General features: G+C 37.1%; 1 protein-coding gene across 1 annotated transcript; it reads left to right on the top strand.

The window, feature by feature from the left end:
• The first annotated feature begins 1,181 nt into the window (after window positions 1-1,181).
• FAM171B (family with sequence similarity 171 member B) lies at window positions 1,182-12,004 on the top strand. Its single transcript, XM_009283231.2, is given in 8 exon segments — window positions 1,182-1,452; window positions 2,149-2,241; window positions 2,537-2,583; window positions 2,586-2,697; window positions 4,552-4,719; window positions 8,462-8,578; window positions 9,396-9,519; window positions 9,794-12,004. Coding segments are annotated over 8 exon segments (2,247 nt in total). The 3' UTR covers window positions 11,109-12,004.
• Window positions 12,005-15,598: the final 3,594 nt, after the last annotated feature.

The raw sequence follows: 15,598 nt of genomic DNA, 5'->3' as shown, positions 1-15,598 counted from the left end.
ATTGTACTCGGCTTCTCAAGGCCTTTTCATTTAAATCAAGGTCAATGGTAGTAATCTCTTGGTGCAATGTCAATCTCAATTATAGAGGAGATAAAATCATAATTCAATTTCATTATGTTATATAGATAAATTTCAAACTTAGCCTGACATTTGACCTAAATAGAAATGCATATTTAGAATTAATGTATTTGAAAATATTTGGGTATAAAGTAGTGCAATGCTGTTGAATAGTAGTATGTCTGTAACCAAAAACTGGAAAATTGATGTTATTTGAAATAGTTTTAACAGTGGTCCATAGATATTTTAATTTATGATAATAACTTAATTTCACACTGGAAAAAATATGGAATTCTGTCCATTTTCATGTACCTGCTGTCTATGAAAAGACTCCCTAATAGTTTATTTAAAATCAAGGTGGAAGAGAAATTGAGTATAATTCAGAGCATCTTGAGACTGTTGTTCAAGCGGACTTACTATTTTCAACGTACTGCTCAGTCACTGTGATTATGATCTCTGCAAGACACTAGGTATTGTAAAGGAATGTCAGATCCTCTAATTAGCAGTAGACAAATACTATTTAGAAGTTGCAATACAGAAAGGTGAAAACTAGATCAGAAGTGTAAATCTGGTGGGAGATGAAAACAGTCAAAGCGTCTGGATGCATTTGATTACTTTATAATAATTTTACACATGTAAAAATAAATGTGTTATCCTACAGTCTGTAGACATTAGGTTATCTGTTTTTAGAAACTCAAGGTACATCTTTAAATGTGTGACCCAAGCCAAGGGTTACACTTGGAAAACAAGACCATCTGTATTATCAGTGTGATATTGCAGAGCACTTGCAAGGCACATTGAATCTCACATTGTCACAGATCCATTGTGCAAGCTTAAATGAAAAGGGGAAGAATTGCTTTGCAATTTTGGTTTTGTTTGTTTTTTTTCTTAACTGGTTAGGTATTATATTTGCTGAGTTTGGTAAACACTTTTTGGCATCTTTGTGCCCCATCTCAAGGTTTTTTTGCTTCCTTCTTCCCTGTGGTATATAACTATATGATTACCCCTCCCTTTGGCCAGAGCTTACCCTCTGTTGAGACAGAGATCCACCATACAGTGGATGAATAGCTAAGGCGCAAACTCTAGCACTTCTTTACAAACTTAAGTTATGGTCCTTAGTTATGATGTATATGACCTCCTGTTTTTTCTTTCTGTTAATAGGATCTGTTTTTACGCTGAAAGTTCAAGTAAATGACATCATCAGTCATCAGTACCTGCGACAGGCGGTTGTAGAAGTGTTTGTTAACTACACAAAGACAAATTCTACTCTTACTGGAAACAATGGAGCAGTATTAATAAAAGTTCCCTACAAATTAGGATTAAGCTTAACTATTGTATCATACAAGGATGGCTATATGTTAACACCTTTGCCTTGGAAGACTGGGAGAATGCCAAGTACGTAAGCATCTTACAGTCCTATTATTAAGCTGTATCTGTCGGTAATTAAATTTTTCTCTTCCTCAGCAGTCTGGGTAGTTACTGTCAACTGAAAATGACTGAATGAAGTCAGTCAAGGGAGGTGGTGCAGACGTAACGGTGAATGATCTGTTAGACTTGTCAATATTCTTATTATTGTAAAACAGAAAATAGCCCTTTTTTAACTCTAAGTAGGTTATATTGCGATACTGTGAGTGTATTCTGAGAAATTGTTTACCTAGACTTAGCAAAGGGCTGGTAACGTGTTTTGACAAAAATCGTTGTCTTTAGTGATTCCTGGAGTGCCAGTGCTTTGAGTCCTGTATAACAGGTATAACCTGTTGTTACAGCTTCCTTTCAGCAGTGTTTCCTGTTTAACTATTGTATGCTCGTAAAGTTATGTGATTTTTTTTTTTTTTTTTTAAAAACAGATGGACTCTTAAGAATTCTAGCCACTTGTTTATCCATAGAAGGCATAAGACAGTAGCAAACATACAACAGAGGTCTTCCTGCCTAACTACTAAAATTCCTGCTCTGGACAACAGGAGTAATTTATTTATCCAGTCTACATATACTCTCTTACTGCTCTATTCACTATTCCTTCAGAATCTGAGATCTTACAGGATTTTTTTTTTTTTGGTTGCACAGTGTAACAGATATTATCACTTTCCACAGTATACTCGTCTGTGACACTTGCATTATTCCCACAAAGTCAAGCTAATATATGGCTGTTTGAAGATACTGTCTTAATTACTGGAAAACTGTCTGGTAAGTTCAGTGTATGCAGACCATAATCTAAACACTTTGTGATAACCATCTGTACACATACAAAAAAAAATTAAGCATGTTCATATTCTCAGAGAATACCTATCTACTGAAAGCCAGATTTTCAGTTAATTGTGTAGCTGTATGTGTGGCTGTGACAAGTGCTAGACTAGAAATACACAAACCGTGGAGAAAATGGGTGAAAACGGGTTGTTATGCTAAATAGATTTCTGAGCAGTAATAAAAACACTGTTTGTGTGTTTTACCATTGCTAAGACAAAATATTCCTCTTTTATAGATGCCAAATCTCAACCAAGTGTTCAGTTTCCAAAATTTTTAATAAAAACCTCCCAACAAACCACCATATAACAATTTTTACAGCCTATCTGACAGTGCCAGAGCAATTTTTCAAAGTGGACAGCTTTCTCTATACAACAGGAATTTTTCTAAATAAATCAGGTATGTAAATGTGTTGTTTAAGAATTTTTTTAAAAGAACAAATCTTCAAATTATAATGCATATGAGTGCACAGTGTTTCAGAAAAGCATACACTTAAATTAAAAGGGCCTGAACCTGCTTCGATTGCATTAAACCACAAAGCTTTGTTCTATAGGAGCAAGCTATAAACACATCAGGTGAGTAATTGATGTCACTCTATCTTTTTCCATGTAGTATGAGAACATAACATATCTTACTACACTGAAATACTCCTTCAGAGTCTGCTTTTTATATACACGTGTGTGTGTATACATATGTATATGTTCAGGATTTCATGAGACTGTGGAACTGGTTTAGTAAACACCTTAAAAATACAGTTATGGCCAGAGTGTAAACTAGGTGAACCTAAAGAAATCAGTGAAAGTGCAGCAGTTGACTTCAGCTGTGGGGTTTTCTGCATTTTCGCTAGAATGGTTGGCTCTAGGAGCTTTACACCTAACATAAAGATTGTATGGAAGCTCTAGTTTGGCTCACAGGCAGTTAATCTGCCTAAGCCTGTTTGAAACCAAGTAGTCACTATGTATACAGAGCACAACTGTAGTAATGTTTTCTGTGCATCTGTTTCACTGGAGAAGCAGTAAGTGGTTTCATGAGTCGTCATAACTCTGCTCACATGCAGTTGGATCTTTTAGTATTTGTCATTCTATCAGATTTTTTTTTATTTGCATAAATACAGTAATCTCTGGTAGACTGTACTGTGTGCAGTTCCATCTTTCTTTTGTTCTTTTCTTTCTATTCCCAATGGACCTGAAGCCATGAGGCTCTTAAATTCATTGCAGCACATGAGGAGGTCACTGCATGGCTTATTTGAACTTGTCATGCTCTTTTCTTTAATTTTCATTGAATTAAAATAATCATATATATTGATGACTTACATATTTTAAAATCTTTCTTATATATATTTCACCTCTTTAAATGTAAAGCATAAGAGAATAAGCAGTGTTTCTCCCCTTTGAGTTTCCCTTTCAATCTGTCTGGCATGTGTTTTAAATTATTCATATACTCCTAAAGGAATAGGCTTCCTTTTTAGGGCACGTGGAAGCTAATTGGTATCTGATGCACCAGGAGTTTTCTCACAACCAGCTTCTAACAGCTTGCATAGATTTAACATTATTCTGGTACTTACTAATTCTGTTTCAGCTTCTTTCACCATGCTGTCATATTGTGCATGCTGAAGTATTTGCAAATTAGTGTAAGGAAAACAAAGGAAACAAACTTTCAGGCTGCATTGTAAAGCTTTGTATACGCAATGTTTCCTTTGAGCGCTTTGACAAGCCTCATGATTAACTATTCATTTAATTATAACTACCAAATTAGAAAGTTAATCCTTACAGGAAAGTTTAAGAGGACTGTTCAACTAAGGAGAAATGCAGCAGTCATATATTTGCATATGTCTTCAGTTTGATTCAATGTTACATATATTGCAATTACACAAAAATTCGTGTATTATCTATATTTCACATAGGTTAGCTACTTTGTAATCAAATTATCTGAGGGGAAAAACCCTTCTTCCACCCTCAAGCCAAGTTTTGCCTAATCATTGGTTCTACAGTCAGCATTGAACCTATATGTCAAAAGTCTGTTTCTCTTTTACAGATTTGGTATAGAAATGACTGTATTTTAATCACAAGACTTTAAAAGTCCAGAAGAGATATTGATTTTTATTTGACCAAGTTCGTGACAGCTGACTGTGTAGCTGGATGTGAATGAGGGCTTGCCTTTAGTTATAATGAGGATAGATTCTTAATTCTAAATATTTTTTAAAAAAATACACTATGAATGGAGAATTACAGGCAAGATATTTCTCACATTCAGGTTTCAAAAGTGTGGAATTAGCTCCTGTTGCTGCAATATGCGTAAATGTTCTTTTGACTGGGAAAGAACTGAAAGTAAATGGTCCCATTCAGATTACACTTCCTCTTCCCACAAGTACTGTAAAATCGGGAGATGCTATACCTGCATGGACATTCGATATGAAAACTGGTAAGTGGGCTAAGTTACTTGTTACCCTACCTTTTAGCACATGTATATAGTTTTGGGCACATGACGCTATGTCATGGAACAGTGATGGCACTAATATATGAGGTGGTGGTAAATAGTCTCAAATTTTATTAGGGGTTCTGTATTGGTTTTTGATTGACTAGCTTGAATTGTTCAAAGGAATTTCCCTGCTTTCATTAGTTCAAAAAGCTTTGGTAAAATTCATTAGCATTCCTGTTGAACAAATTTTTAATGTAATGGATTTTTATTTTCATGGGAGGCTAAGGATTCAGGGAACATACATTTTAGGTGATGTTCAATTTTAAGCCTGGTAATTTTGTGAATGCCTTCTTAAAAGAAAACAAACCAGAACTGAAGATTTGGATGCTTTGTTTCCTAGAGTATAGCTCTAAAGATCCTTTGACACTAAAACTGGAATAGATATTACTTCAGTTAACAAAAGCAATTCAGAAAGTGAAATGAAGGGGAAATAAGAGTTATCAAAGGGAACAACATAGTTCTTACAGTATGCATGGGAAGAGGAGGCTAGAGATTAGACATTGTAAACCTTTTGTCCTCCCTTCATGTCTAATTTTAGTCAAGAGTGAGTAATGAGCTACATACACGTATCCCATTTAGATGTCCTGTATTAGGTGTGTGTGCATTAGTGTACTGATTGTCTTACACTGTACCTTATACTTGCCATCACACTTCATCTTGAAATATGCAAGTGAGTGAAGAGGTAAGTGTCTTACTCCGTATTAAGGCAAAAAGCTGTTATTCAACTGTTGGCGGTACAGGAGAGGACACCAACTCTAACAAAGCGTTGTTTACATGTCCAAGAAAGAAACTGATCGTCTTAATGAAGAACAACCAAAGAACATTAATTTGAATTAAGAACATGCTAATAAAAAATTGGCTAGGTTATCTCTTGGGAAAAGAGTGAATAGAATAAGTTTTGGCATAGGAGATTAAGTCTGTCTATACACCTAGAAGACTTCAGAGGGGTAACGTGATGAGAGATAGCGTTCTTCATCAAAGAAAGGGTTTTAGTCTGACATGGTGAAATAGCACAAGGGGGTTTAATTTTTTGCTGCCACAGCCACTTTTGCCAGCTCCTGTGCTCATCTGTACCTATGTTGAGCTGTTTTAACTCACTAAACAGAAAACTAGGTCAACAATGTTATTAAAACAAAAAGTTGACAGAGCTAGAGCAGTTCAGCACAGGGTCAGGTTAGAGTATAAACCAGTGTACCAGAGTATAAACCTACTTAGGCATGTTGGCCTTGGGGGTAAAGCAACAGCAGTAGCGTGGCATGCTGACCCAATAAAAACAATTAAAACGTTTTTTTCCTCTCAGATGGGGTGTACTCTGATAGAGATTCCATAAAGGCAAATTGTTTATGGTGGGTGTTCACTGACTTGTAGTGTTCCCATGGAGCCTTCACTGCTGCTTGCTGAGGAGAGGACAAGGAGGACTGTGGACAAGGAGAGAGACTTTTTGGGCATAACTCTAACTTCCACTTCTTCTACTTCCTCATCTCTTCTCTACAGTGAAAATTTGCAACTGTATTCACTGTTCTGGATGCTTATTCTTAAATATGTTTCTTTTATTTTTACCTTTGATCTGACATGTGCAAAACAACTTTTTTCTAAGGTAACTGAGTAATAGCAGGGCATTCTTTGGTCAAGGTTCTGGTGACTGAGGACAGCTGAATACCTTAGCTCTCCGGCAAGCATTCCAGAGTGTCCATAAGTAGCAGTAGGCCCCCATCTGAGCTGAATGGAGAGCTACCACTGCACTGAATAATGAGGTTCTGGCATCCAAGATGTTGCATGCAGGATGTCCCCAGCAAGGTGTTGATGCACACTTTTAAACTGAAGTCCTTGGGTAATATGTCATATTGGTAGTCAGAGCTTCCATGTCAGTATTGATAGTGGTAAGGGAACAGGTCTGTGTTTGATGTTGTGTAGGCTGATCCATATGCACCAGAAAAAAGATAGAAACTGCTTTTACATGTCTGCTCGTGCAGTGTTCCCTGGGGTTACTTGAAGTGTAATAGTACTGAGACTGTTCCTGGAAAATGAGCTTTTGTAATTATAGTTCAGCTGCTGTAAATGCAGAATTTGTTGATGTATATTGAATGTGGCTTCCTTCTTACTAAATATTTTGCCTCATTAGTACCAAAAGTACTTTGTGGATTTTAACAGAATTACAAAAAAAAAAAAGCTTGCATTGCAGCATTAAATTGAGAATGATATCCTTCTGTTTGAATGGCAGTAAATCATAGAGAATATGTGCTTACTCATAAATCACATTTTAATGTTTTTCTTAATACGTACTGTTTTCTATGGAGTATATTGGGGGGAGATATAATTTACTGAAGAGGACAGCAAAGATTATATAGCTTCTTATCGATTTTTTCAGTCAAGATAGAACTTCCGGAGACCTAGAATTTTTATTGCCTTTTATATGTGGTGTTTTGTGTTGTTTTTTATCTGTCTGTAAGTAGCCCACCTTCTGCACTTGTAAAACAATAGTTTTGCAGTATAGTGACATCTTGCCTTAAAATTGACAGGGCAGAGAATTTGAGGATCTGTTGTTGCCTCCATATGAGAGTTAGGGATGGAAGACTCTTCCGGCTGGTCGTGCTCCTGAGTCTGGACAAGAGGTTTTCCAAGTAACTGAGAAACCACCTCTTTCAGGGCTCTAGGTGGCTGCTGCTGCTATTCCCCTCTGCCAGCCATCACAAGTACCAGGAGAAGGCTGCAAGTTTTACTGCTGAATGATATTTTGTGTGAGAAACTGTGTCTGCGTGCGTGCATGTGTGGCATGTGTCAGTTCTCATCTTTACTTCTGTCTGGTAGATACTTCCTTTTGCTTTGCTGAAAGAAGGGTCCTGGAGGAAAATGGAAATTATAGGGCTTATATGAATTATACTTTTTGCATGCTTTGGTGGTTGTTGTTTTAAAAAAGCTGGTGGTTCTCTCTCCTTCTCAGTATTTGCAGTTTGAAAATGTAAGGTTGTTTATATGAGATTGTTTTCTGTCCTTTAGAATTTCACAGATGGCCCACAATGAATGTGTTCAAGTGCATTAAGTATAGTTCTGTCTCTTCTACTGCATGCTTTATTAATTGTAGAAGCTGGCATACCATAATACCTGTCCTTTGCCAGACAGATGGTGAGGAATCTGTGTCCTAACAATAGACCTTTCTTGGGCTAACTGAACTGTTACTGCCTTGGGGCAGGGAAGAGGAGAGAAACATTCAGGACAAACATTGTTTATCCTATTGTAGCTTATTAGATTAAAATGCTTTCCCGCTAAGTGCTGCTAGCTGATGTTAAACTTGTATTCGTATGCTTAAATTAACTGCTCCTTGATTTTTTTAGTCTTGGCCTTCATACATACTTAAGCTTATATAATAGGATTTTTCGAATGATTTGTGTGCATATCTATGAAAGGCATTTGTTAATAGAAAATGAATTATATTAAATTAATTCCAGTAAGTAATGTTGATGCTTTGTTTCAAAGTAAATGTCCACACAAGGATATTTGCAATGAAATTGTCAAGAGAGAAAGTTTGCATGTTTAGCTAAAGCTGTGTAATAAATAGTGTATAGGTCAGAAGTTTCAGTTTTTCTTGTGACCTTGTGTATTTTTGGTAATAGCTTAATTGCTAATGGTTTGATATAGAGAAGAATCCTGCATGGCATGTGCAATATTTTGCCCTTTTTTTTTTCAGGTGCTTGGGTAAGCCGTGGGCTAGGAATGGTAAAGGAGGCAGATGGTCAATTAGTATGGACATATACTGCTCAACACTTAGGCTACTGGATAGCAGCTCCACTGCCTGGAACAAGAGGTATTGCAACAACTGGCAAAGAAATTACTGAGTAACCCAAGTAACAATGTATCATAAGGCTGTCAGTTTGATTGCTTTATTTAACAACAGAAAGGGAAAAACAACATGCAATTTGAACAGTTGGATAACTTTTGTTTGAATCCTGATAGTGTGCCTTTGTGCATATAACCATTTCCTAGAACTTCAAATGCTATAGGGGGAAAAGTCCAGACTGTATTTGAACTTACATGTTTATACTATCGCCATCTTTTGGAAGAAGCCTGCAAGGGAACTGTGACTATGGAGATCTAAAAATCAGCGGGACTGTATCCCTTACTGTTGAGGATCATGTATGACAGGAGGAAATACAACACGAAAATTAGTCTTGGGTAAAACGGTCCCAGTGGATTCTGTCTTACGTAGACTTGTTGCATGTTTTGCAAGTTCATATGAAGGGATTCTTATGGGAGAAATATGATGTCAAAATTTAAAAACAGCACTTTCTGACAGAAGCACTAAATAGAAAATGTAGACCATGTTTCTAAGTCAGTTTGGACAACTAATACAAATGTAATTTGACTGGAACTGAGTAGATGTCATGGTAAGGCTTTTAGTACTTGAGATGAACCTTTGAAGATCCATTACGTTGTAACCACTGTTTGTATATTTTCTAGTTTGCTGAAATAGCAAGGTGAAAAGGGAAGGATGAACGTAGTGCCATAGGAACACAAAATCACTGGAAAAGTACAGTTTAATTTATTAGTTACAGCTCTGCATATCGAGTGGAATTATTTGTTTTTGAGAACTAATTCTTGTCTGGTTTTGTTCGACAATCTAGAATCCATTATTAGTGCGGTTTCCAAGGACATAACAGCCTATCACACAGTGTTCCTTACGGCCATACTGGGAGGTACAGTTGTCATTATCATTGGATTTTTTGCTGTTCTTCTTTGTTACTGCAGGTAAGCAAAAAGAGAGGCTCTAATAAGCTCAGCATGAATGGAACTTAAGGTTGATAAAGTAGTCTTTTGAAGTTGAGACTTGTTTCCTTAGCTAAACTATAATGTGTAGCCTAATATTTCTTTAAAAATTACAGTTATTACAGAACTTCATTTTAAGTTTGTGACGTCACAGTACACTATAACTTTTAACCAAAATCTAATCTTCAGCTCTGGAGGTGACCAGTCTAGTACTTCCTAATATGCTCTACAGTCACCTTACATCTCTTTTGCATAGGGATAAATGTGGTCGGACGCAAAAGAAGGAAAAAAATACAACTAAGCTGGAGGTCATAAAAAAAGACCAGACAACATCAACAACTCACATAAATCACATCAATGCTGTCAAAGGGTCTTTAAAGTTGGAGGATAAGTCACAGTTATATACACCGAAGATTTCTTCATACAGCCCTCAAAGAAGGATGTCCATAGACACGGAAGATGGAAAATCACGAGACAATTTTAAAATCTACGCAGAGGATGCTTCTGGTCAGTCAAGAAATTCAGCCCATTCATTGGAGCCTAATGTTGGAGTTAGGCACTTACAGCAGCCAAAGCATAGTAACAGTACTATTTCCCAGGCTTCTAGGGACATTCAAGACCAAAACAGATACCTTTCACTGAAAGAGGAGATGTATGGGCTTTCCCATATCCCAGAACATCTAATGCATATTTACAATCAACCTATTGCTATTCTTCAAACCTCTGACCTTTTCCACTCCCCAGAACAATTGCATCCTGCTAAATCAGCAACTTTGCCAAGAAAAGGGCAGTTAGTGTATAGTCCCATGATGGAACCCATGAATCGCGACAGTTACATGCAAACGTTACCAAAAATGCCAGTGCACTCTCATCCACAGCCTTCTGTCTGCAGAGATGAAAACAGTACGTTAGATAGTGAAGAGGGCTTACCTTCTCAAACATCAAACTGGGGCCGGTACACTAATAGCTTACTGGAATCTGTCTCTGTTCCTGGGACATTGAATGAAGCAGTTGTAATGACTCCGTTTTCATCTGAACTTCAAGGTATTTCAGAACAAACATTATTGGAACTCTCTAAAGGAAAACCATCTCCGCACCCTCGAGCATGGTTTGTGTCTCTGGATGGAAAGCCCATCGCTCAAGTGAGGCATTCTTTCATAGATCTGAAAAAGGGCAGAAAAACAGAGAGTAACGATACCAGTCTGGACTCTGGTGTGGACATGAATGAGCATCATCCTAGTAGGAAACTGGAGAGAGAGAAAACTTTCATAAAAAATATGCCGCATTCTAAGATCCTTTACTTGGAAGATCTGGATCTGAGTAGCAGTGAAAGTGGGACCACTGTTTGCACTCCAGAGGACCAGGCTGTGAGGCACATTCTGGATGGAGGGAATGGGCCAGTCATAGAACAGCATGATGAAGAAGGTCTAAGAAGAAAAACTCCATCAAGAAGTCATGAATCTGGTATCCCTTCTGCTAAAAAAAGGGATAGACCGTCTATCGCAAAAAGAGATAGCAAAACTAATATCTGGAAGAAAAGAGAGGAAAGGCCACTTATTCCTATAAATTAAAACACAGTGTGCTTTGTGTTCTTGCTCTCCCTGCTGGTTGTTGACCTCTTGGCTTCTTCTGTAATTCTGCAGTGTTGGGTTTACAAGGGAAATGTTGTTTTCTAGTCTCAAGAAAAGTTACTTTTTTTTTTAATATACCAATTGATTTCCTAAACTTCAACTGGGCAATTGATATTCAATGAATTGAAAACAGGGAAATGCTACTATTAAAATTTTCCAGTTCCTAATTTTGCTGGCAGTAGAGGGAAGGCCCACATTTTAATTAGCCTGTCATTCTTGGATGCACCTCTGGGAATGCATGGTGAGAAATGGAGGCACATGTGTTAATTTTTTTGTACTTGTTGCTAATGCGTTGGTAGACTAGTTAAAGCCATTCCTTGGCCTTGTTCCTAATCAATGTGACCATCTGTACAGTATTTTATATGTGAACTTTTCTAGGGATCTGTTACTACTTCTTTGTATAATGTAAAATGTTTCATCAGTTAGACCCATGACACCAGCAGATGAGCTCTGTTGGATTTATCAGCGGAGCTCTATAACATTACTGCCCTCCCTGTGTGTCCATCCATGTGCAAAAGGTTGCCAGTCCACATAGCAGTGGCAGAAGGGGGAAGCGTACAAGCTCTGTGGCCACTGCGGTTCATGGTCCCCACTGTCTTAGGATGTTGCCCGTCTGCTTTGTTTTAATTTGCTTTGTTACAAACTGTAGACATTGAAGATTGGCATCCGCTATGAAGTGTCCACATCCAGCAGAAAAGGACTGGTTCCGGCAGCATTCGAAGCTGCTGCTACTACTGATCCCAGTGTCTTGTTTTGGCCTCGTTGTCAGTTAAAATCTTCTCTTCTGCATGCTGTTGGGCCAGTTGAGCTCAACAACATAGTCTTGAATCCCTGCAGATTTATAAGTTAGAGTTTGGCCCATAATGAAAAAGTATGCAAGTTTAGACAAATTATGCCTTTGAAATAGTTTCCCTTAGCAGGAAAGTTTGGCACTGTTGCTTTTTATTTTCTGTTTAAAAAAATGGAAGATCATCAGAGGTTTATATGCATTTATATACATTTTGCCAGCCTGAGCTACTTTTGTCTAGGTTCTGCACCACAGAGGGGTTAAACAGGCTTTAGAAGTTGGGGGTTTTTATGAGCATGAGCGCAGATCGCAAAATTTGGTCTATAATGCAGTATAAATACTACTTAGGACTCATCTTTAGAGTTAAATTTACCAAAAGTCATGAATGCATGAAATGTAACTAAGATATGTATAGAGGAAGGAAAAGGCCATCAGAATATTCTTTATTTTTAATGTTCATCTTGTCAAAGTGATTGTTTCAACTTTGGCTAACAGAAAAGTGGATGCATCCCTTAATGTGCTTCATATAGTATATAGAATGTCTTTCTGTGGCTTTGAAGCTGTTTCCCTGATGAAATAAGTTCCAGCATTTTGGCTTTGGCAGTTTGATTATAAATCATCCTAAAAAAGCTTCATAAATATTTCCCTTAGAGCTTGGTTAAGGTTCTATACCAAGACCCAAACATACAATGCCTATATCTGAATTGTGGAGTGAGGTGCACTCGGTTGTCTGCCCTGTAGTACACTCAAGAGTTGGGAAATATCCTATGCAGCTGGGCTTCTGGGAATGTTTACTCAGGAAATGTTACTGTGAAATATGTCTGTTATGTTGGGATTGTCAGTTGTCTGGTCCTGTTTCTAGAAGAATATGCAAGGTAACCAGAATGTTACTAGCAATACACCAGTCCAACTTCTTCTGGCGTGCAGTTGCTTCATGAACAAAATACGATGTTCCTATTGAGTTCACAAGTATGAAAGTGCAAAATAAGTTTGAGATAGGTATGCAAATATGTCTATAATTATAATTGGTCAAAAGAATCTGGTTTAATTATATGATTCATCTACTTCAGAGGTGAAGATGGCATATTAGCATGCCTTTGGTACTCTTTTTAGGTAACTGTAATTCAATTTTCCTATACCGAATACATTTTCACAATACTTTTTTTCTATATGCAGTTCCACTGGATTTTGTGTATGACTAACTCCCTAACCCCAAATGCTGATATTTTCATCCTTTGCTTTGTTATATACATTAGTAGAAATCAATTTCTATATTTTGAGTGTAGATGCACATTTCTTCTGAAAGCTGCTTTGACTTTTGAGGCTTAATATTGCCCTGCTCTTAGAGTTGCATCAGTTCTGATGGCTGCCTCTTCAAAAAGATAATATTCTATATTCTGTTGAACATAACAGAAAATCCCTGACAAGCTGATGGTTTTGAGGTGTTAAGATTAAGTTGATATGTCTCTACTTGAAATTTTGTTCACCTACAGTAACTTAAATATATTGCAGATTTTTTCAATGCATTTTTTCATTGTATATACCAAAAAGACCTAATTCCTCAAACTTACTTGTATTGTTAAAAAATACAGACTACTATAAATGGCTTTATTCATGTGAATTCAAAGGAACGAAGTTTTGCACTCCAGTGTTCTTGTTCTGCGTCCGAGTAGGTATCTGGTCACCAAAGAAAAAGGATTAAAAATGTTGAAAAGACCAGTTATAACTTTGGGACTTCAAAGTAACGGTGCCAAAAGACATACCGATGTAGTGCAGATTCTCATCTGCCCTGCTAGGCGATCAAGAGCAAAGAGCAGAGTTCAGTTCTGTACCATCATTCTAAAGGAGCTTTTGGCTGTCTGGATTAGTCACAATTTTACCCTGCACATATGGTAGTGCAAAATGGCCCCTTTAAAGGCTATGCATCAGTGATGCACTTCAGCTTTTAGCCAACAAAGCAAGTCAGAGTGGAACAGGTCTTCTTGCAAGAGTTTCTTGCTGCTAGGCTTCTCAGTAGTAGGAAGAAAGATAGAATAAAGTTTTCTGAGAAATAGGCATCTCATCATACATTGGATTGGTATCTCTATTAGATAGTAGCTCCTCCCTTGCCAAATCAGGGTGTGGGCATTTCTTTTAGTGGAATATTTAAATTCTTTTCTGGAGAGCACATGCTGCAGTTCTGGTAATACCATTTCCAAGGCTGTCTCCAGCTGTTGCTTCTAGCCATGCCAGTCAAGCAACAGCTGTCTTTGCTTGCTTTGTAGATCCCATACGCCAACTTTTCTGTGTGTAACTTGCTAGCATTTATCGCATAATGTCTTATGCTGCCGGTGACACTTGAAAAGGCTTTTCTGAAGTCGAGTTTTATATTAAAAATAAATACATAACTTGTTTTCTGTGTCAGAATATGAGAAAACTATTCTGTAGAGAGAAATAATTGCTGCAGTTGTATCTGCAAAGATAAATGCTACACGAAAACAGGTGATGCACCTAAGCACAAAATGACAGGGAATTCTTCCTTGGCCCTATCATGAGCATTAAATCTCGGATTTTAAAAACTCTCTATAACTCTAAAATTATTAGAATTATACTTCACATTTATATTCAGTATTTACAGAATATATTATCTGAGTCTTCATGTTCCAGCTGTATGTTGGAATTTATGCACTGGAAACCTGTATTACCTATTAGCAACTGGAATTTTTTGGGGTTTTAGATCATTAAAAAAGGGAGCTTGACTATACCGAGTTCTAAAAATTAATTCCAGAGAAAACCATATATGATGTGTAACATATGTGGAACAGAAAAAATGTTATCATGAAATTTGTCTTCGTCGTCAAACTAATGCTTTTCTATATTTCTATATATGATTTCAATATATGAATTTATAAGAATCACTGAATTTATTTTTTAAGATTTTTTTTTCTGTTGGTTCAGTATTGCAGCACTAGCAGCGTGCTAAAATGCTAGTGCTAAAATTAGGTCTATACAAAAAGTAGCAAGGATTTGTGGCACACTGCTCTCGGAAAGGCCAGGGAAACATTCAGAGGTTTTGACTTCTTTGAATCTGGAGGTTGATTACCTTGAGAATAAGAAGTGGGCCTCCCCTCTTAGGAGCAGGGAACGAGTGGGAAAATTGGAAAGGATATGGCTTCTTTCTGATGCTTGTTTCCAAACTGATAGGTATTTGTGCTTCAGTGGAATCGATTCTTTTTGAAGAACACAAATGTTTGCAAGAATTATGTCTCGGTTCTTCACAAGATGCTTCTTGAGCTGTCACTTTTTGCAAAAAACCCACATACATACATGTACAGTTTTAAGTGAAAGGTGTTAGGTAGATATGGAACACTTGAGACCAAATTTTGTCATATGTTTAAGGTGAAAGGCAGTTAATAGACTTCAGGACAGTTTCCCTGCCATGGTTGCAGTACATGATGTTGAGATTCTTCTTGCAGAAAGGTATACCAGTTCCAGGTCTTACCTGTTTTTGATAAGGTGGTTAATGGAGTTAGCCAAGGCTTGTTTCTGCAGATTAATTCATGTGGCTTAGGTCAGTACTTTGATGTATCATAAATTAAGGGAAGTGATCAGGCTAAATAGTATGCAGCTGTATGCACATTAATCTGGATATGTTACCTAGAAT

This window comes from Aptenodytes forsteri, unplaced genomic scaffold, assembly GCF_000699145.1.
Source record: "Aptenodytes forsteri isolate BGI_AS27 unplaced genomic scaffold, ASM69914v1 Scaffold406, whole genome shotgun sequence".
In the NCBI taxonomy this organism is placed as follows: Eukaryota; Metazoa; Chordata; class Aves; order Sphenisciformes; family Spheniscidae; genus Aptenodytes; species Aptenodytes forsteri.
This window is presented reverse-complemented; position numbering and strand designations above follow the sequence as displayed.